Source organism: Corvus hawaiiensis, chromosome 1, assembly GCF_020740725.1.
Source record: "Corvus hawaiiensis isolate bCorHaw1 chromosome 1, bCorHaw1.pri.cur, whole genome shotgun sequence".
Taxonomy (NCBI): Eukaryota; Metazoa; Chordata; class Aves; order Passeriformes; family Corvidae; genus Corvus; species Corvus hawaiiensis.
Window position 1 is genome coordinate 89,410,596 of NC_063213.1, and position 22,575 is coordinate 89,433,170.

A 22,575-nucleotide genomic window follows, 5' to 3' on the forward strand; every position below is an offset into this window, starting at 1 on the left:
TGGCAGAGCCCACAGAAAGAATGACTGGAGCCAGGAAACAGATTATTCACATGCTGGATTTGTTTTCTGAAAGCTGAAGAGAAATAGTCTGGGAAACAGGGCCCTGGTGTAACACACAACTGCGAGAAAAGCTACCAGCTAATGAGAAAGGCCTGCAGCCAATGCCTGTGCTGCCGGGGAGAAGAGCTGCTGCCTGCAAAGAGACAGGCTTGATTTTGGCTGAGCAGCAGCTGCAACAAGTTCCTGCCCAACCTCCATCTGTACCTAACCACTCCTAAGCAGAGGAGTAGGCTTCTAAAATGCACACAGGCTTAAAACAGACAAGTAGCATTTTCTACTGGGCTATAGTTACAAAAGCAGAAAAGGATTACAGGCTTTCTTTTCAAGAGGGCAGCTTTCCATTTAACTGCATTACATCAATAGTAAAAGTCTCTTGAGTTCCTATCATTCAAGCAGCAAGCCTTTTTTTCCCAGACAACACAGATTACGTGAAGTGGGAAAGCTACCTGAGAATCTTACATTTGCTTTCCTGGATGAATCCCTCTATGTTTCACTATCCTAGGGGAACAGAAAAGAAAATATAAAGGAGGAAACAAGTGTCTTTTTAGCTAGGCTCAATGTTGCTTGTCAGTGTATTATCTCCTTCGAAATCCAATTTTTTCATCCATATCAACTAGTGAGAAAAATTCTGGGTGCACAGAGGATTGCCTGCTTTCCACACTCATCTGCACCCAAGGCTTGCAAACCTGCATCAGCTTAAGAATCCTCACCTCGCTCCTTGCAAGAACTCGTGACACTCTCATAGTAATACTGAAAGTACACATTTGTACTAGCAAGCAGTTTCACAGGCTGCATACTGCGCTCTGCCTGAGGATTACTACACCAGCATTCTGTAAGAACTATACATTTAAATTTTTATATTAGAAGGATATCTGGAAAAGCTAAGTGAGCCAAGCTAGCAGAGATTCACTGAGTTCCTAAACAACTAATACCCACAGGAGACTTACTGAAACTTGTACTGATGCTATTTGTTGTCAATGGGTAAAATCACAGTCTGCAACACTCAGCTAAGATTGGAGATACCAGAATAACAAGAACAAGGTGTTTGTGAACTTCCCAAAATAGTAATTCTTGTTAGTTAATATCTACTGGCTCTCACAATTTATGTGGATTTGGGAGGGGTGAGAGGCATGAGCGGCACGGAGTACGTTTGTGTGTTCATTCTCTGAACAAGAGGTTTTCACCAGAGCTAAGGAATGACCCACAGTACTGGGCATTCTCCTCAGCCCCGGGCAACAAATCAATTTCAGAATAACCCAACTTATTCAGATACAATATGATCCTATTCTCGAGACACTTGAAAATTCTGGCATCGAACTTCAGTGCACGGTCAATACGGTCATGGAGACACAAACGAGAGCGTGTGACAGGCGGCAGGTGCAGATGCTCTAAGAGGAGCTTGGCAAGAGCACATCCCTATCCAACAATCACTCAGGCCATTAGCATACAAATTATGCAGACATGCATCTCTTGAAAGGAAAGAAAATATACAGTGCAGTAACAGAGAATTGCTTGTTACTTTCACCATTTCAGAATTTTTACTGTCTTTGGAGAATGCATACATAGTCTACAGTACTGCAATGCTATGAAAGTCCTATCAAAAAAACCCTATCTTACAAAATTCGAAGAGTGTAACTCCTTTTGTAGCTTATGCTTACCACACCAAATTGAAGGAATATAGAGATTACATATAACGTAACAGAGCCTTATCATGGCTTATCAGTAATTTACATTTTGGAAAGGATTTGATTATTTTTTATAATTAGGTCTTCCTGCAACTTTGTATATTTTAAAATCTAGCTTGACATGGATGCATAAGAGCAATCTTAATGAAAAAAGACTACAACTATTTATATACAACTTTTCTGAACATGCTCATGATTGAATTCATAATGCTGTATTAATTACAGGGCAATAACAATAAGTTCTTAGCTTCTGATTTCACCTAAAAAGCTTTGAATAATATCAAGACTTTCTTTTAATTAAAAGTCTTACACAGTCTCATTTGAGTAAAACATTATTTTATGACAAAACCACCGTAAATCTGCACTGTCAGTTGCTCTCACAAGCATCTCTAAAACCCACAATCTAAAATTTAATGCTGTTCAGACTCATATTGCATTGTATTACAGCTTTCAGATGTCAATAGTAATGCAGGTTTAATAAGCAGGTCATAAGGAAATACTAGTTTTAAGGAAATTTACTTGGAAAAGCAGATGTGGCATATAAAACTACCACTTAGTATATAAGGTCTAATGTCTCAAGTATTTAGAAAGGTTGCCTGTTGCCACCCAAAGTTTGTCTTTTTTATACAATAAATATAACCTGTAGTTGAAAGTAATAATTCAATATTTCGCAGGCTTCCTTTCTTCTCCTGTTTTTTTTTTTTCCAGCAAATGTCAGTTTATGGGAAATTTACTCTCATACTTTACATCCTCTTGTTTTGTTAACATCCACATAAAGAAACATAGTAAATACCATCACAGTCAATTGTATTGGCAACTTGCCCCTATACTCTAGATAGTGAAGTACAGATTCTATCAAGACAGACAATATTCACTTTTGCCACTCCTACTTCTGGGTTTCATTTAAATCACTTCTGATGTATTCAATGTGGAATGCCTACAACATAGAAGCCAGAGCCCAAATTTCAGCACGTTACGATACGAATTCAGATGGCTAGTTTTCAGCACTACAGCTGAGCTCTTTCATGTTCCACTGAGTTCCAATTCTATTGCACAGGAAGCTCATTCATAAATCACGTTCATGTTAAAAAACAAACAAAAAACCCTTCAGGGCACATCTCTGGCTAACAAAAGTCTTCTTCAATTAAGACCTTACTTTTTGTACACCTTAATTGAGTTCTGTCTTAACAAACTTCAAAGCAATAACATTCTTATATAAATACCCACTTTATTTCCCAGTAGTAGCAGCATTTTAATTGTTAATAAGTATTTCTCATAACCAAAGACCTGCTCACCTGGGGAAATAATGTAGAAAAAGTTTTTGAATTCATCCATCCAGACTTCTGCGAGCCGCCTGTTATTTTTGTTGATTATCTGCCCTGTACCTCCTGGGAAAGTGTACGGTGTTGCTTTTCTGAACACATGCCCAACATGAGAACAAGTTACAATTTCCAAGGTGCCACCACACTGCCAGATCTGGAAGCGATAGAACAATTATTGCAAAGTTACAAGTTGTTAAAAGAAGTTCCAAAACATTAATCACTTGCTTCTGTTCAAGGTGGGGAAACAACATTAGCTGAGGTCTAGAACAAATGCATACTGCGTGGAAGAGAACTGCATGTTTTTTCCTGCTCAACAGCCAAAGACGCTCACAAGCCCAGGCAAGACAGCATGTGAAAGTACTTCAGCCCCCAGAGCAGTACCACATCAGCCAGAGATTACTTTAAAGAACAGGGCAAGCTGACCACAAAGGAAGGAAAAGGCTCGCATGAATCACAGGAACTAACAGGTGTCTAAAATAGTCCATTATGAAACAGAATCTCCATGTATAAGAATCCATACACTTCCCAAGTCTCTGAAAATATTTTCAGTTTTATTTTGGACCTTGAAAAATGGCAGATTCAGAAAGCTGAAGTACTTCAGAAGAGTCCACCTATGTACCTTCTGCTGACAAGTACAATGAAAGGAAATTGTGCTACTTGGTAGCAACAAAAATGAGAATAACAATGGTTAGATCCAAAACCAAATGAACACATGAGATCATGAAGTTAGTAAAGAGCAAGAAGAGAGGGTTTGTAACAGAGGTGCTCACATTTCACTGACACATTAAACAGCACACTGACAACATCACCCTTAACTGATGCTCCCCCACCACCTTTTCTAACCAAATTACTTTTAACAGACAAACACACACTCTTCAGAATAATCATCTTAATCACAGAGATGGTTAATCTTTTAATCACAAAGCTCTACCAACTATTCACCATGCACATTTCACTGACAGGTACAGTCTATGTGTATCTCTGCTTGAGGAACTTAATGGGGATGGGAAGTGGAGCTGCAAGAGAAGAGCACACTGGTGCAGGCAGCAGATCTTGTGAACTCAAGATGCACTGTCCTAACAAATTAATGATTAATAAAACACTGCAGAGTTTTACCTACCCTGAAGGAAATTTCTAAGTTTTCTCCACCCCAAATATCCATTCCAGCATCGTATGTTCCAATTTCCTGAAAGTAATCTCTGTCTATTGAAAAAAGGCCTCCTGCCATTGTAGGTGTCCTGGGGTGGAAAAAAAATGCACATCAGTCACTAAAAAACCATACTTAGATACATTTCACACTTACACTGACAAAATAGCTGTTTATTTCCCAAATTCCTAACATGTTCCTTCTCAGTAAGCTTCCACTCAAACTCTGTTACCTTTGGTGTACTTGCTAGCTCAAAATTTTCCAGAGCTGGAATCAGGTAGTGGCAATTCTCCTTATTTTCTCACTTCAAACTGGCATCTGGATAGAGAAACAGTCCCTAGAAAGCTGCTGTCACTCCTGAGAAAGACTTCTGCCTCCAATGCTGGTAACTCATAAAAAAGAAACCAGTTTCACACAGGAAAATTATACTTCTGGCTACTGCTTTTGAAACAGTTTTGGGAGGCCATTAAGCAGCCTGCTTGCTTTCACTTTTATTGCTTCATGCAAGAAAATTGTACAGTCAGGGTTACATCCAGATTTTCCTTACAGACTCCTTATTGGTAGAAAATAATAAAACTCTGCTAGTGGCTTCTCAGAGCTTTAGAAACATCTCCCAGATTTCAACTTTTTTGAGACAACTAATATACAATAAGTAAATTATATGTTAGGCTGCTGACATAACTTTGTAGTTCAATTATTTACACTTCTGGCAAAAATGGTTTTATATCACTAGCTATTTTCCTGAAATGCTTTGGGCTTTTTCTGAAAGACATATAAAATACAAGGTAGGTCACAATCTAACTACAAATTTATATGCCTTTTCCCCACTAAAAAGGAAATAGGGGGAAGGGAGGAATACAATTAACCATAACCTGAGAAGACCTCTTAATTTCTTAAACTAAAGACAAAACCCCAAAAAACCTAGCAAAGGTCAGATCCTGAGCTTTACTGCAAGTGAATATTGCCCAGTTTCCAGAAAAGTAAGGACAGAATATGTATGTCAAAAGGTACATATTACATTCAAGCTATCTTTCTTATTACCTTTCTCATAAACCTACACGATATCCAAGTATAAATTCACCTCCCATCCCCCCTTTTAAGACAAAGTTTGCATATGAATGCACATACACAAATACACACACATACCAAAAATCAACGCATCTTTACAAAATACAGTTCACTTTGTTAGAATAAAAGATAAAAATAAGGTTCAATTTAAAAAAGTAATAATAAGCTTTGTTAAAAACTTGTGTATCATTGTGCTATCTGAAAACTAGCAATTCTGCAGTAATTAAGATAGATACTGAAAAGTATTTCCAAAGTGACAAACTGATTGATTCCTTTACTGCTACCAAAAGTTACCGACAACCAATCAATGCAGAAACATTTATGTTATTCCTTCAATCAGACAAAAAAGATGCTACAATGATTAACTAAGTACTTAACAACCTTAAGTACTTACTTTCAAGTTTAACATAAAAAGGTTATGAGCAAACATTAGACAAAGATTTTAACCAATTTAATAATTTCTCATCACCTAACAGGGAGGGTTCGGTCTCCTTTCCGTCGATCCATCTCTCTCTGAGGAACAGGGTACCAACGAAAATTCAGCTTCCAGTTGAATCCACCATAGGTCATATCAGATCCTGCCATATATTCAAAGGTGTCATCACTGATTACATCAATGATGGGACACACTACTGTCCTCCTAGGAAAAGGAAAGAAACAAAATCTATTAACCAAAAGTGTCAAAAAAGATGTTTGGGGTTTTTTTTTAATATTGTTCTTAACACATACAGTTGAAATTTTTATAACGCCATCTCTTAACAACACTATTCAATAAATTATTAACAGGGAACACTCAAATTCTACCTTGCTAATTGTAATTCTGATACAATTTTGGCAATGCCACATCTTTTTTAAAATCATATTTGCATTATTACCAGTAATAAATATTCATCCCTCTGCAGACAGAAATAATGATCCCAACTTTCTCATTGTTACGTAGTAATTAGATAGAAAACAAGAGGTCCTTGTTTCTAGTTGAGTGGCCAAAGTAACTTTCATGTTTTGAAAGTAAAACTTGGGCATTAAGTCTGGGTAAGTATTTTTATATACCCTCGGGACTAAGCGATGACAGTCATTGGTAGAGAAGTACAACTACTACATCATAGTTGACAGAAGGTGGCCTTGTTGACTAGTGTCCTGATGTTATTAATACATATATTCACAGAAACCAATTCTAATCATCTTAAAGACACTTAAGTGTCATGCTCAAGCAGGCTTCCTCTCATGGGAAGCTCTTTAAAAAGATTCAGAGGTTGCTTGCAACTGAATTCAAAGAACTTAAGTGGAGGCATTTGCACAGATTGTAGCAATGGATGTACAGTAGTCTCACAAAACATGATTAATGACAACAAAATTTACTTTGTTTTTGCATAGTGCTGAAAAAAGATTTTTCATTATTTGTAGCTTATTCTTTATGTAACACTATATTTTGTCACGTTGAATTTTAAGTGTGGTTTTTATCTATAACAATAAAAACTAGGGATCTTTAACACCATACCTAATACCTATTCTATTTAATACGTTGTCTACTAACAGACTAGTGCGCAACTACAGCTACTGTTCAGACGTATGCATACTTTACAATGTGGACAATTCTCTCACTTTCATCCCCAATACAATTTCCATCACTGATGTAAGTGTAGATCATCATCATTCCGGTAATTATTCTAACTTTAGAAAATACATCCCAGAAGACCAAGACACAGCACAACCAAAACCATTATGTAATAAAGAAATCACAATGAGAGCCTGGAAACAGGTCTTGCTCACAATGTTGGTGCTACACTACATAAGGGCTCCATTTCTTTCTCAAGAATATCTTCCCAAATTCTTGAAGGAATAGTCCAGGCTGCAGACTGAAGACCTCAAATTCCCTTAATTCCTCAATTTCATTCATTGCTCCTGCTATTTAACACATTATTCCATGCATCCCAATATAGACTTCACATGAAACGGAGTTTTACTTTTAAAAGTTTAACTGAATTAGCCTTTTATCCTTACACAAATGAGAATTTATTCAGCCCTTACGAAAGTAAATATTTGCTTGCAGGCTATTTTGTAATACTTGGAAAATTTCTTAATAACTGGAAAACACTCAACATGGGGGAATAGATGGATAATTACCTGTCAGCTTTGATCCTTGCCAGCAGAGGTTCAAGCCAGCCTACTGTACATTCACAATGAGCATCTAAGAAGGTGATGACCTGGCCTTTAGAAGCAGCAGCCCCCTTTAATCTTGCTCTAATCAATCCAGAACGCTGTTCCATACGAATCACATGAACAGGTACTTTTAATTTTTTCACATAACTCTCCAGTGGTCTTTTCAAGAAGTCTGTAAAGAATATCAAAACAATGAAAACTGTTGGTTATGTAGTTCAGCTTTTTTTTTTTTAATGAAGAGACTTGAATTAAGACACATTTCCTCTTTTCTTGCCTATCCTTTTCTACTTTCTTAGCTGGTTTCCTCTACTGCGTATTCTTCACTTCACAATACTCCTTCCCACATCTCCCAAGTGTTTCACTGGATAGCACAGAAAGTTCTTCCTCCTCTTTATTTCTTCGTTATGGAAAACACAAAAAAGAAGAGAGGGTAGAACGCTTACACAAAACCTAGATGGGATAGGCAAGTTTTTACGGCAGAGAAGATGTGATTCTTACTTTCAAAAACACGCATAAGTGCTCTTGGACATTACACTTCTCCACCAAGGAAATACAGAAATGGTTTGACTAGGTGACCATAATGATTTGTCTCCTACAGTAATGCATCTTACAGATAATTTCTTTGTGAGAAGTTTAAAACACAATCAAACTGACTTTTCATTGTGCCTTCTCTGGGGTTTTCTGGCTAATATTTTTTCCTATTAAATTATCCCTATAATACCTAAAAAAAAAAAGTAATCAGCCATACATAAACGAGAATCTGTAACAACAACAAATCTCAATGTAGCAAGAATTATGCAGAACAAGTTATTCAGAATACAACAGTTGATTACCATATGCCTAGAGACTCAAAGTTACCTGCACTGCAAAGAGCTATTGGGTTGTGATAAATGATGCCAAAGGAAGAACAAAGAAATGAGGGAGAATCCAATGGACAGTCACAGAAATAGACTTCTGCAATAACTCGCAGATTCTAAATGTGAAAAAAAGGCAAAATGGTCTTACTGCACACTATGGAATATTACATTGTACACTCAAAGGACACAGGAGCTGAAAGTTGTACTACAGGAGTGCAAAGCCTGTAGCAGGATTTCACATAAGGTAGTAAGTACCTCATACAAGAGTGACACTGGAGGGGATGGGAAAGGCTCAGCATGAACTCTTAGGGGGTCTTTTGTAAACCTCAAGAGGCAGGGCTGACTTGAAGGTGATTACCATTCCTTACCACTTCCATGGATGAATGACTTCTAATTGCCTTCACATTTTTTTCTGTGCATTGTTGGACTGCCATTAAAACCCACAGAACTAAGTTCTGACATGCCTTGAAAGCTAAACTGTGCTAAAAGTACATAAGAATTTGATACATCTAAATATTTGTTTCCAGAGAAACTCAAAGCAAGTTAATTCTTATTTTGCATATGAACAGAGACTCAAATTAATAAATATTTATTAGTACAAACCAAGCGTATACATGTCTGAACATTTTGCAAGGCTTTGTCTCAACAGAGATCATCTGAGTCTGTAGCAAATACAGACTTATCTCTTTACAGTGTAGCTTTCCAAAGACACTAATTTAAAAGAAATAGTATCATGGCAATGTTTATAGCTTTAATGTATAAGGCTCCCATGATATATATATAGAATGTGCAGCATTCCTCTCTATGCTCACCATCTTACGAGCAAGTCACACAAATCACCACGTTTCTCTGCACATTTCAGGTGTAGTACTGATAAGCTTTTAAAGTAGTTCCATCCACTTTAAACTTAAATGAATGAATATGGGCTGTGACATTGGTTCTTGAATGTAGTTACATTAACAAAACAGTAAAATTCTGGCAGGGGGAAGAGAGAAAGATTGCAATAATACAACTGCAGCCAGTCAAGAACTAGCATAAAACACAAACTTACATTACAGAAAGTCATGCCCAATGTATTGCATATAAAAATCTTGAGTCCTACCTACATTTTCTCTGTAAAGTATTTAAAATTTCAATTTATCAAGTACTTTTCAACTTTTTTTCTCTAAGAAAGAATCACAGATGCGTGCAGTGTTTTCACTATGGAGGGAAAAAAGTTAAGAAGAGTCCTTCTCCCATGTTTAACCATGTCCATAAGAATATTCTTATGAACTATCACCTTGTTCAAAACTTCAGAAGGGACAACTACCCCTCTGACATTGTGACAGACCTTCAGTAACTGTGTTCTTAAAATATTACTAGAGCTTCAGCAAAATAGGCAGAAAAGATAAAGCTTGATGTCTCATCCCTATAAAAGCAGAGTAAATAATTCAGGCATCAAGATTTCCAAAGTTCCTCTGCTACCAGCAGTTAGGGTAAAATGCTCAAATCTAAGCAGCTATTTTCCCTCCAGAACACCCTCTCTAATAGCATCCCTTACAAATATACATCCCTTACAAATTGCTCCCTTTGTTCAAGTAGCAGGAATCTAGCTTTTGTGATTAGTCATGCACCCAGAAACTAGTAATAGTTTCTTATTAGGTAAGCCTTGGTTTTTTCCCTTAAAGAAAAAAGCAAATATTTGAATAATCTTCTAATGACTGTAATACATTTTGGCCTACAAGAAACACCAGGATCAAGCTGTGAAGATGATTTTTTATACAAACCTGTTGGTCATATTTATACAAAATTCTATATTGAACACTGAGATGAGAAGTTTTATGCATTATAGTGTCAGCTGCTTTTAAGTGACCCAGGATTAGAGCTGATTAATTTTTCAGCATTGTTTCATTTACTTCAGAGTGAGGTTTGATAACATTTAAAAAAACCTCAAATATCTCCACAATACTTCTAATTTGGAACAATATTAATTAATGTAGTTTCATAGGTATAACTCTTTGTGGTGGATATTCCTTTCAAGATTTTTCTCTGTCAAAACTCTGCATAGTTTTACCTAGGACTGAGCATCTTCTGTGCAAGTAGCAGAACTAAGGAAGCCAAAAGAGCAAATATATTCTGTTCAAGTCAACTAAGTGCATTAGTTGAAAAATACCTTGCCAATTCTATTACTGAGTCACATTGATATGAATATAAATGAATATAAATGAAAAATTAAGTCTCAAACCTTTTTTTAAAATTAAACTACAATAAAACACAGATTTATCATTTTTATAAGCATGCAAACATGGTTTTTTAAGAAGTATGAACATTTTTACAAGTCTTGTTGGCAGGATTTTGTTGCGGTCGCATTGCTTTGACCTGTATCTCTGTAACTAAGTTCTGTGGATGTGATCTATCCTGATGTAATCTGCCTACCACACCTGGCTATTGGGTGCTGACCTGCTTTGGAATACCAGCAAATCCTGATTTCCCCTGTTAACTGTTTTGAACTAGTTACCAAAGACCAGTACTTAAAAACTAAAGGTGCAATTCTGATCAGTAAATAGAGAACAATGTTACAGATATGCCTTGTCTCTCCAACGCTTTTCTTTTGGGTGTAAATAAATGCACGATATTATGCAAATTCATTCTTCTAAGAGCATGACACTAGCAGGTACAAAGTGTGCTTCAGGCAGACTGAATGCTTACTTTATTCCAGTTAAAATGACTCTGATGTTAGAATTCAATATACAATACTCAGGCTGAACATTGTCTTTTTCTGGAAAAGTATGCTGGTTTAATTCAACACAAACAGAATGCTTAAGTAGCAAACACAAACCCTTCACATCTTCAGTCATCATACCTTCTGTTTTGTTTAATGTAAAAGCATGCTTGATGGAACCGTAACAAGTTCTTGGAAAACAGAACAACAAAAAAAAAACCTCGCAGTAATTGTTGAGAATAACAACAAATAAAAGATGCCTAAGTGATCTGAAATGAAGCTCACAGACTTCAAAAAGAAATACTGGAACAGGTTCAGTAACACCACCAAAAAAAGTATGAAATGCTCTATCTTTCAGCCTGGAATTAAGTTCATTTGTTTATATTACCAAACCCAGAAACAGAAAATTTAGCTAGAGAAAGCCACATGCTTTTTAAAGTGGACTATAATTCTATTATTCATAGTGAGGACATCTCTATTGCTACATTGAAATTGATTTTTTTCTAAAACAGAAATTGAAGAGGCAAAACATAAGTAATATGATGTCTACATCATTCAGATATTAGCTTGCTCTTCATTTCTAGGTCATACTGACAGCTGACCTGTCACAAAAAATAATTAGCACTGATTTGAATTCGTGCCAAGAACTGTTTTGATTTAAAAAAATGTGGAATTTTTATATAAAGGTTAAAAAACTGCAACAAATCAAGGGCTATAATTACACATTACCCACAAGTGCAAAAAGCAAAGATTTGATGTTGTGCAAAAGTTGATCGTGCCTCTCATTTAATCTGGAACACGTTTATGTGGCACTTTGCATAGGCATTTCTCCTCTGCTGCCGGAATGTAATTGTATTTAATGCTTCTGTCTTTTCTTCCAAATTGCGCTGGAATTAGCTGAATCATTTAGAGTTAGGTAAAAAAGGAAAAGCAAAAGCCAGTGAGAGTGCCCGAGAGAGGAAGGGAACAGAGACAAGTGCAAGCACAACCCGAGTGCGTGAGCTGCGCTTCCTCAGGAAAGCCGATCGCTGAGAGCGCAGTTGGCTGACGGGATCTTCCCTCGGCTGCTCCACAACAGCCGTGCTCCACACCTACCCAGCATGGAAAAGGCCAGCTAACGCGCCACGCATCACACACACACCCCCCTAAGCTGAAGAAGCAACTCAGTATATTTTCTACCACCTTAGTGCAAAAATCCACTTCTAATGCTCCTCCACCTACAAAAGCTCCTGTCAGCCATGGTAGATGGTTCCTAACTATCCTAAAACCTCCCGTCAGCCACTGTAACCCACATATCATAGTGCTACTTCGAGCAAATCCAGTGTCTCTCTTCATACATGCAGATCTGGGGCAGATCCTGCTGTTTAGACAACAGTCAGACATCCTACCCTGAATTTGGAATTACCATAAGCAGCAAAACACGAATTTTGCATCACTGGAATCAGAAGCAACAGGCTGAGCTGTGTGAGCAACACTGAGCATGCTGTGTGTAAAACCCTTCTCTGTGCGACACATCGGAATTCCTTCTGATACAGGCGACAGCCTACAAGTGGTGACTGTCAAGACTTTTTCTCTGGTGGCCTACTAGCCATTAGTTCTAGGAGAAAACTTTTGAAATAGAAATATAGAAAAAAAAGGTGGATCAATATAAAAATATAGCCATGTTTTAGATGAAAAAACCTGTACTACCCTCTCACCTCCATTTACCAGCACAGGGGAAAAAAGTACTTCATAACCTCTACCAACAAGAAATATTAAGCAAAGAACAAGCCAAATATCAACTATTAACCAAAATTAAATGCTAAGTATTATATAGATTATTATTTTTATTTCTAATATACTGTAATTTAAAAATACCACGAAGTTTAAAATCTAAATAATATTATATTTTAAGAAAAAAATCAGCTTTAAGTTTTGCTTATTACACATGGCAAGTTTCATTCTGTAGCATGGAGTTTTCGTCTGGAGCACTATTTATCAAGAAGTGGAACCTTCTGCAGCATAGACAACTGAATTTTAACTTCCCATGAACTGAATAATCAAAACTGATCCCTCTGAACCCCAAGCCTAATGGTGGCAGTGATAGTAAATTCAAATGCGTGCAACAAGCAGAATTGCCTTTGCTAGTATTCACCAGGTGATTCAAGTACTAAACACCCTCAAGCTGTATGAACATGCTAAAATTCTAAATGGAAAACACTAAAACTGTAATAGAATAAACCCACTAGCAAACACAAAGTCCATGCTGCCAACAGAAGAGTAACCAGACTGACAAACTTACACCAGTTTTCAGTGCAGAATGATCCATCTGTATTTCAAAATGGGCATTGCTCCCTCTGCCTTCCCCTGCCCCAGGTGCTGGGCTTTGCTAAGAAGGGCTAAGCCCACATCAAGTCAGTTTCAGCTTTTGAAGTATAAAGAGCAGCAAGCTAAAGCATCGATGTCATCCTCACCTCTTTCACTGGCATCATCGACGAGGACGATCTCTTCCAGCATGTGCCGCGGGGAGCGGTTTATCACGCTGTGAACGGTCCGCAGCAGGGTGCTCCAGGCTTCATTGTGAAACACAATGACCACGCTGGTCGTGGGAAGGTTGTCTGCATACACCTTCGTTTTACACCTAGTAAAATTAAAGCATGTGTTTGTAAAGGTCAGGCCTTCAGTTGGAGCTGCAAGTCTGGTGGGGTTCATCTCTTGAGTATTGATGCTAACATTCCTGATACATCAATTTCATGCAGAGTGTGACAAAGGAGCACACAGTGCACATTTGATACATGTTCAAAGTGCTCAGAAGTTCATCAGATTAAAAGAGAATTATATTCACATTCCAAAGTTAGCATGGAAAACCATAGGTTTAGCTGTCCAACAGCACACATATAGGGGATTCACGTAAACTATGACATACACTTCAAGTAACCCCATATGCCGCCAAAATTTTTACATTTTGCAATGCTATTCTAAAACAATCGATGTTTTCATTATTTTCTAGAAAAATCAATACACTGTACACAAAGTACTGATCACAATTCTGAAAAAACTCCAATTCTGCTCTAAAAAATAACCACACAAATTTAAGTGTTCTCTGCAGAGATCTGTTCCTCCTGCACATTTAAAAATGACACGGTTACTTATGTAAGATTTCATGGTATTAATCCTCCAAGAATCAAAGTTAAAGAGATATATGCAGATCTTAAACACAAGGAACACACTGAGGTGGAAAAGGAATTATATTAAATGGAGCTCCATTCCAACAAAAAAGCTTTTATTAGATCCCAAATTGTTAAGTCAGTTCACTGTAATGTAACCTGATCTAGGCACTACAAAAATACATTAACGAGTATTCATGACTAGAGTCCTACCAGCAGCACTGTCCAAGGGCTTGAGAGGCAGAGTGCATATCCTCTACCCTAAATATACAGAAGCAATGCTTAAGGAACAGCCTGCCAATACAACAGGATTATGGTGGCAGCATGCCAGACAGTGACACCAGGAATGTCAGCCAGAACCAGGCTCCCAACATCAGTATTTTATTTTCTGGATAACTCAGCCAGAGCACTTCTCAGAGAGAGCAGCTCTCACAGCAAATCGGCATTTCAGCTCTGAGGTGGTGACAAAAGCCCAGCATGCACAGACATCTCAAAAAGGATCAGTAAGTCCAGGTGCAAATGAAGAAATACCTGGAAGAGCTTCTGTGAAATCATTTCTGAGAACTGAAGCAGTAGGATCAGGCACTATCTGCCTTCAATATTATACCTACTTATTATACAACTATGCCCCATTTAATTATTCATCACACTGAACTAATAAATCTTTATGAATAAAATCTTTATGGAAAGCTTCCATATATCCCTATGTTATCCTGATTTATTTCACATGTGAAAAAAAAAAAAAACTTGCAAAGCATGCCAACTGAAAAAGTTACTTCTTTGGTAACCCTTGAAAAATAAAATAGGTTTTCACAAAAATGCTATGAATTTCAGATGAAAAATTCAATCATAAGCCATGTAATTTTATCTCCATGTTTGCCACTTGTTCAGTCTGCTTTGCTACTTTAAAACCAAAATGTTTTATTCCTTCTGCTGCACTGCTCTCTAGACCAGAAAATAAGTCTCTGACTGTAGACATTCAGCTACAATAGTAATACAAATCCACCATTGCTCCTCTACTTTTTGGAAGAATATTTGTAAAAAAGTCAAGAGAAGCCTGTTAGCAGTTCTCTGTGAAAAACAGTAACAATGTGTCATTCACCAGGAATATCATGCTGGGATAGCCCCAGGATCTACTATTGTAGTACGAAATCTCTCATCTTCAGCCTTGCCTTTTATCATGGTTTTACAGAAGATTTTATTTTACTGAGCTCAAATCTCAATGAACTGGTATAAACATCAGCCAGGTGATCAGGGACTACAATGTTTATACAGCATTACACTGTCTGAAGTATAAATATATCAAAACATTTGAGTTCTGTCTTTGAGGGGGAACTTTTTAGCACCAACAGGAAGGCTTACAGGAATTTTTTGGGGACACCCCTCCCTACCGCAAGGCATCCCTTCTGCAGAAGGTGAATCTCCACTTTGCCATAATGAAACATGTCGATTCTCCCCCCCAGAGATCAGCTCTTCCTGGGCTAACAATTTAGGAGTGACCCTGCACTGGCACTTGGTTGCTGGCTGGGTTTAACCCATGACACTTGTTTACCAACACGTGAAAGGCTGCCAGGCGTAACACAAGGGTGCTTCATAACAAAACTTGGCATTTTTGAATGCTATTCTTAATAAAGCGTTTGGTGTGAAATTATTCTGGAAAGATTCATTGATGCAGACAAGGTAACTGAAAGAATTGATGGTATGAAACCTGTTTTTTAATATCCCTTTTACCTGCCCTTTTCCATATACCTTTTAGCTATATCTGTACAAATTGTTATGAATACATTATAAATAAAACCTCCTGTTTTTAATTTTGAAAACACTGGTAACTCCTTCCCCCCCAGGAAAATATCACTGCAGAATATAAGACAAATAAAAGAGAACACTTGATGCCCATGATTAGACATTAGCCTTCTAAGGAAACTTCATGTTTTATTCTATTAACAAACATTTAAATTAAGAATTCTTTTTGTCTTTCATTTGAAAACAAATTACCCCAGAAAAGACTACTATAGAATTTAAAATACAGCATTAGCTTCAACCAAGTTATGCAACATTAGAAGCAGAATAAAACCATGAGGGGTATGACACACAGCCTATGAATTAAGGATAATTTGAATTTTAATGAGCTACTAATACATTATGTTCCTTTTGTTGGATCATGCCTCAAACAGCTTTAAAATTGAGTGCATAATATTAGGAAGGCATACCATCTCCAGTAATTTAATGAAGACTCCAAACAGCAGCTGAGAATGTCTGCTCCACATGGAATGCATCATCCTTTCCTTAATCTACGGAATTCACTATGCAAACTCTCAGCTAATGTGACTCCATATATTATTTAGATTGTGGAACTCCCCAAAAACATCATATACTTTAAATACAAACAGAGACTTCTGTCCTATTACCTAAAAACACATAAAAAGAATAGACCAGATTATTAAAATATGATCAGAGTGATGATGGTGTTTGTCTTCCCAAGTCACTGTTCCAGGTGATGGAGCCCTGGGGATGGCTGAACACCTGCCTGCCATGGGCAGTGGTGAATGAATTCCTTGCCTATGTGGCTTTTGCTTTCCTGATTAAACTGTCTACCTCAATCCATGAGTTTTCTCACTTCTACCCTTCTGACTCTCTCTCCCAGCCCACTGTAGGGGCAGTGAACAAGTGGCTGCATGGGGCTTAGTTGCCAGCTGGGGTCAAACCACAACAGAAAGTGGAAAATTACATAGGAAATAGAATTAAAATTATCAAAGATTTTAATGCCCCATCAAAATCAGATGTGAGAAAAAATAATTAAGTTTAGTACCTATACTTTTTAAAGCTGTTTTACAAACACATAACTGTAAAGACATGACTCTGCTCTGACCTCTGTAAGATGCTCACACATATTCTCACAGAATTTCATCTCTTTGAAATCTTGCATCACATATTCAGAATACTGAGTACTGCATTCTGTCTGCGGCCATCAACATAAGAAGGACATGCACTTGTTGGAGCAAGTCCAGAGGAAAGCCACAAGGATGACCAGAGGGCATCTCTCCTATGCAGACAGGCTGAGAGAGCTGGGGTTGTTCAGCCTGGAGAAGAGAAGGCTCTGAAGAGAATTTATAGCACCTTCCAGGACCTAAAGGGGGTATAGAAGAGCTGGAGAGGAACTTTCTACAATGGCCTGTAATGACATGACAAAGGAGAATGGCTTTAAACTGAAATAGGGTCAGTTTAGATTAGATAATAGAAATAAATACTTTACTGTGAGGGTGATGAGAAACTGGAACAGGTTGCCCAGTTTGTGGATGACCCTGAAAGTGTTCACAGCCAGGCTGGACAGGACTTTCAGCAACCTGGTCTAGTGGAAGGTGTCCCTGTCCACAGCAGGGGGATTAGAACTAGGCGATCGTTAAGGTCCCTTCCAACCCAAACCATACCATTCCACGATTCTATGGGTCTGTGAGAATAGTTTGGCCCAGTTCACTACAACCACATAGCTAGTCCTAGGTCCGCATCTCCCCAAGAACACAGGGCAGTGTAACAAGTCAGAATACTTTATAACTTGAAATCAAGTTTAATGGACTAAAAGCAAAGAAAGTTGGACAGATCCTAGCATATAACACTGCTAAAGAAGAACAATGACAGCAAAATAAATACACATTGTTGCCCCTTACACCCTGTAGCCAGAACTCAAAGTTTTACATCCATTACAAAAGTTTTTAAAATGAAAGGCTAAAAGCAATGGAGTTTTGTTTTGCTTCTCCATTATTGTGACTCTCTGTGAAGGTGAAAGTTGAATCTTTCATAGAAGCTCTACAGGTTTTATACACAGAGATGTTCAGAAAAAAAACTCTGAGAATTGTATTCAATAGATTAAGTATAACCACTTGGAAACTACCTGATGCTACTTCAAATGCATCTGAAGAGCCTCTGAATAAACTGTTTTGCTGCATTCTCTTTCAGCCCAGAGTACAAATAGTCCACAGGAGACATTACAAAAATAACCAGAAGAGACAACAAGTAAGGCAATTATGTCCAAATAAAATTAAGCCATTAAATCTCAGAGTTTAATTGCAGCTTCAGCATAAACTTGCAGAGAAAGAAGACAACTTTTCATTTTGCACTTTCTACAACACCACAACCAAATATACACTCAATCCTTCTCCACATCTGACAGAAATGGAAGCCTCTCTTCTCTCACACTGCTGAGGCAATAAGGAAACAAATGCACTTCACCACTGCAGGGGCAGAAGAAATCTACCAGGTGATCATACAAGATGCTTCAATTGAATTCATCAGAAGGTGAAATTCTTCTGATACTTATCTGATCTGCTCAATCTCCAACCCAGAGATAAAAAAAGCTACCCACAGCCAGGCATGCAGAGACTCCAGAAACCTGGGACATCACCTGCACTGTCCTCATGCCACCTCTCTCAGTTTACTGCTGGGTCTTTGACAAACACTCCAACTATTACTTTAGGAAAACCCCCAACTGTGCAGCCATCTTATTACAGAATAGCACTTGGCAATTTATCAATGTTCAGAAATTGCATTCACAGATCAATTTAGGAATCATTTCTGAAACCCAAGATTGAGTGCTACATGTGTAGTGTTGGCAAATCTTGAAAGACATCTATTTACAATGTTGGTAGTGATCTGTCTGCACATCCTTCAAACTTATGCTAAATCATTTCTGAAAGTGACAAACAAGGATTTACCATTTGGATAGCTCTTAAATACATTTTCATAGGCTAAAATAAAAAATCACACCCCAAACAAAGCTACAAGCAAGGAAGAGGTCTTGTAGGAAATCAGTTATACACTACCATAATGCTCATGCAGTGAGACACAATGAGGGAAACCTCATTCACTGAGGCAAAACATGAAATAAATTTTAGGTCATTTTCTAGAAAGATGAGGCCATAATTATAGTCTGTATTAGAAATAAATGCTAAATTTCTAAGTACTACAGGGCAAATGTCTCACCTTCTGATGCTGCCAACATGTTATTCTCCACAGAGGAGAAATGAGAGAAGAAGTTACACATTGGAACATTATTTTTTATATGGATTTTTCAAAACAAGGCCACTGATGCTTACCTAATCATGAAAATTAACAGAGTCAGACACTACCTGAGCCATGATTTGCTCTACTTGTTTCCAGTTTTATTCCCATATTCCACCAGCCTTTCAAAGGAACAAGTCATGAACAATAATTTACAGTGGCTCAAAAACATTAACAGCAGTAAAACATGTATGCAATCCTTGTTTTCTAGCCCAGTGCACACAGCCCAGAGCACTCTGATAAAGGACAGAGAAGGAACACAAGAGTGTCTCCTGTGCACTGAGCAGCTCAGTTGGGAAGTCCCAGTGGAGCTCAGATTGTGCTCGTACGTGCAGTACGATAACACAGTGGCAATGCATTTTTGAAAGCTGAACTAGCAACAGGTTGGGGCAGGAAGGGAAGCACATTTAGTCATCTTACAAATTTAGTACAATCTTGTATCTAGCACACTACAAACAACAGTTATAAGTAAAAACTGCAGTTATAAATAAACTGCATCTCAGGACTTAAATTTGACAATGACACATTGGAATAATCCAAGTCTTGCTGAAAATCAGGTTAGAGCTGAAGTATTGAGGAAATACTACACAGCACAGCCTCTGTAATAAATTTGTTTAATATTACTGATGCAGTACAAACAACACACATTTCAGTATCAAAATATATTGAGTGTCTCTGGAAAGCAAGCATCAGTATCCTTTGACTTGAAAACACACATTTATTTTCCTTTGAGGTTACAAAAGTTAATTCCAGATCGATAGAAAACAAAATCGGAAAATCTGAACTCCCCTTGTGAAACCTCAGGTTTAATTACTGATATCTGATGAATATCACTGCAGTGCTATAAAATGTCAGCATTCCATTGCTTACCTGTTCATATGCCTTAAGTTATAGGCCGCAATAAAGTTAATGTAACAGAGCTGAGGCACAGCTATGCCCAACAAAAAACCTCCTCTCTACTTAAATCACAACTGAAAACAAGTTTTGAAATAAGACTGCAAGAGTCACCCCGAAGCTGCTGAGACTGACCTACATTTCCATCAAGGGAGAACGCCCTGTGGCAGAATGTCAGAGAAATTGTCAAAACACTACAACAAGAACCACCAGGACTCAAGTCACATGGTGCTTTTCTGGTAGACACTGCCTTAGTCTTTCCTGGATCACAGAATCACAGAATATGCTGACGTGGAAGGGACCCACAAGGACCATCTAGTATAAGGAGCAGCCTCATAATATCATTTAAGAGCAGGTGTTAGTGAATCTGCTTTTTATATAAATTATAAGAATGCTCCAAGCTCCTAAATTGAAGACAATCAAGCTGGATAAAGATCTGATTTTCACACAGAAGCAATACAGCCGAAAGGACTAAAAGCACTTCTTCTGAGAAAGACGGGATCACTGGCTGTTGTAACATACCAAACCACATTTCACTACTCAGACTTTGCACACAGCCATGACTTAACTTGCAACTGAACAAAGAGAAAGCACTGCAGATAAGGTTGCAACAAAACTTCACACTACCCTGAAGCTGCTTCTTCCAATCAAATCAGAGCAATTCATTTTAGGAAGAGGCCTTCTTTTCTATAATTCATATCACAACTTCAATTAATCTTTGTGAACAGGTGCCCTGAATGCAGGCAAATCCCTTATCCTTATCTAGACATTTCAACGCAGCCTGCTTAATATCTGCCTTCAATAGTATTACATAATTTACCTGACATCAAGAGTATGAAATTTTCCTTTCTTCTGATTTCAAAGATTTGGATATAAGAAAGGTCGCATTATCTCATGAGTCAAGTAGAAATCTTCTTTAAACCCTGAAAACAAAATCCAAAATGGTTCTTAAAACCATTGTGGTTACAGAATTCAAGCAGAACTACATAAAAGTAATAGTAGCTGCAATTGACTATTTTCCTTGTCCTAAAAGCAATCACAGAAAAGCATCTCTTGACAGAAGCAAAAGCAATTCTGTCCACAGAGACTGAAATTGAACCTTAAGATCTCTAGACCAATTATTTTCCATACCTGACCTAACAATCTGAATAAATTTCCGGATATGGCAGCTCATCCAAAATGGATAAGCATGAATAAAAAGATTACAACTAAGAAGGAGATTGCCAAGTATTTGTGCACATATACATCTGTGTGTGTGTGTGTGTATAATATAATCTATATCTATATCTATATCTGAGTGTATAGTGTTAACCCCCTCCAAAAAAAGTTTACAGGAAGTAAGCTGATTTTTAATGGGGTTTTTTTTCCCCACTAAGCTTTCTCTAGGAAAAAGGTTTCTAGGGAATTTCTTTCACCTAACTCACTAAACCAATGTGAACAAGAACAATTCCTAACACTGACTCTACAAGGGGCCAGTAACAAGCTATAGGCACCATGAAAGCCAGACAAAAAAACATTCCCGCTTGAAAGAACAGTAAAGTCTTTAATACCTCACATGCTTTCAGACTTCCATGACATTGCTGAAAGTTACATTGCTGGTGATGAGGTCAGCAGATTTTCTTTACAGATGCCAGGTTAATTAATAGCCTGGATTTCTAGCTTGCATCAAAAGCTCCTGAGTCTTCCACCATTTATGTTGACAACTTTGCTCTTTTTTTATAATGTTTACATTACTGTGACCAGAGCTAAATGAATACCTAGTGTTCACAAACTGCATCACAACTTATGGAGCTATTTAAATCCCTACGGCCTTATGGGGATTTCAAAACTCAGGTTCTGAGAAAGCTTTTTTCCCCACCATATTCCACCTAATCCAGTGTGACTGTGGGCTGCTGCAGAAAGCAACAAACCCACCTTTCACCATTACATTTTTGTCCCGTTCCCTTCTTTCAACCAGATCTGGTAGTCATATGGCTGCTGTGTGTGTTGCTTCAGTTTGCTGAAACAACAAACTGTATTTTTTTTCCACTTTTTGGTGTCCATCCAGTCAGTGAACATCCAGGCCACACAATCATCAGATTAGTATCAATAGAAGTGATGAGAAAACTTCTTTCGTCTGCAATCCACATTTATACCAAATTATATGTAGTATGAAACTATGCCCTTAGCTATTCTCCTGAATTAAACTAACTATAAGTAGAAAGCACACTTTCACAAGCCTCACATAGAAGCAAATACCTTCAGTGCTGCCTTTTAAAAACCCATGAAATATTACGTTTGAGTTCCAAGAGCAAGCTCTTGCATGTGTGCTTTCATTTGTATTACAACAAATAGTTCTACTCAAGCTATTTTCCTCACATTGAGATTGTGTTAATTTTAGGGATATGTTATATTTTGATTCAACTGTAGAATCCTAAAGCATAGAGCAAATAAATTTGCTTTTACAGGTAAAAAATCGAAATTCCAGTGTATTCTCACAT

At 37.6% G+C, this 22,575-nt stretch overlaps 1 protein-coding gene across 2 annotated transcripts in view; it reads right to left on the reverse strand.

Moving 5' to 3' along the window:
- GALNT1 (polypeptide N-acetylgalactosaminyltransferase 1) overlaps positions 1 to 22,575 on the reverse strand; it is an 87,191-nt gene that overhangs the window by 10,347 nt on the left and 54,269 nt on the right. For both annotated transcript variants that reach the window (XM_048313045.1, XM_048313037.1), the window contains exons 5-9: positions 13,454 to 13,620; positions 7,407 to 7,614; positions 5,752 to 5,922; positions 4,188 to 4,305; positions 3,041 to 3,221 (exon numbers count right to left, since the gene is read on the reverse strand). In XM_048313045.1, coding sequence (XP_048169002.1) covers positions 3,041 to 3,221; positions 4,188 to 4,305; positions 5,752 to 5,922; positions 7,407 to 7,614; positions 13,454 to 13,620 — 845 coding nt within the window. The remainder of the gene's footprint in view (positions 1 to 3,040; positions 3,222 to 4,187; positions 4,306 to 5,751; positions 5,923 to 7,406; positions 7,615 to 13,453; positions 13,621 to 22,575) is intronic.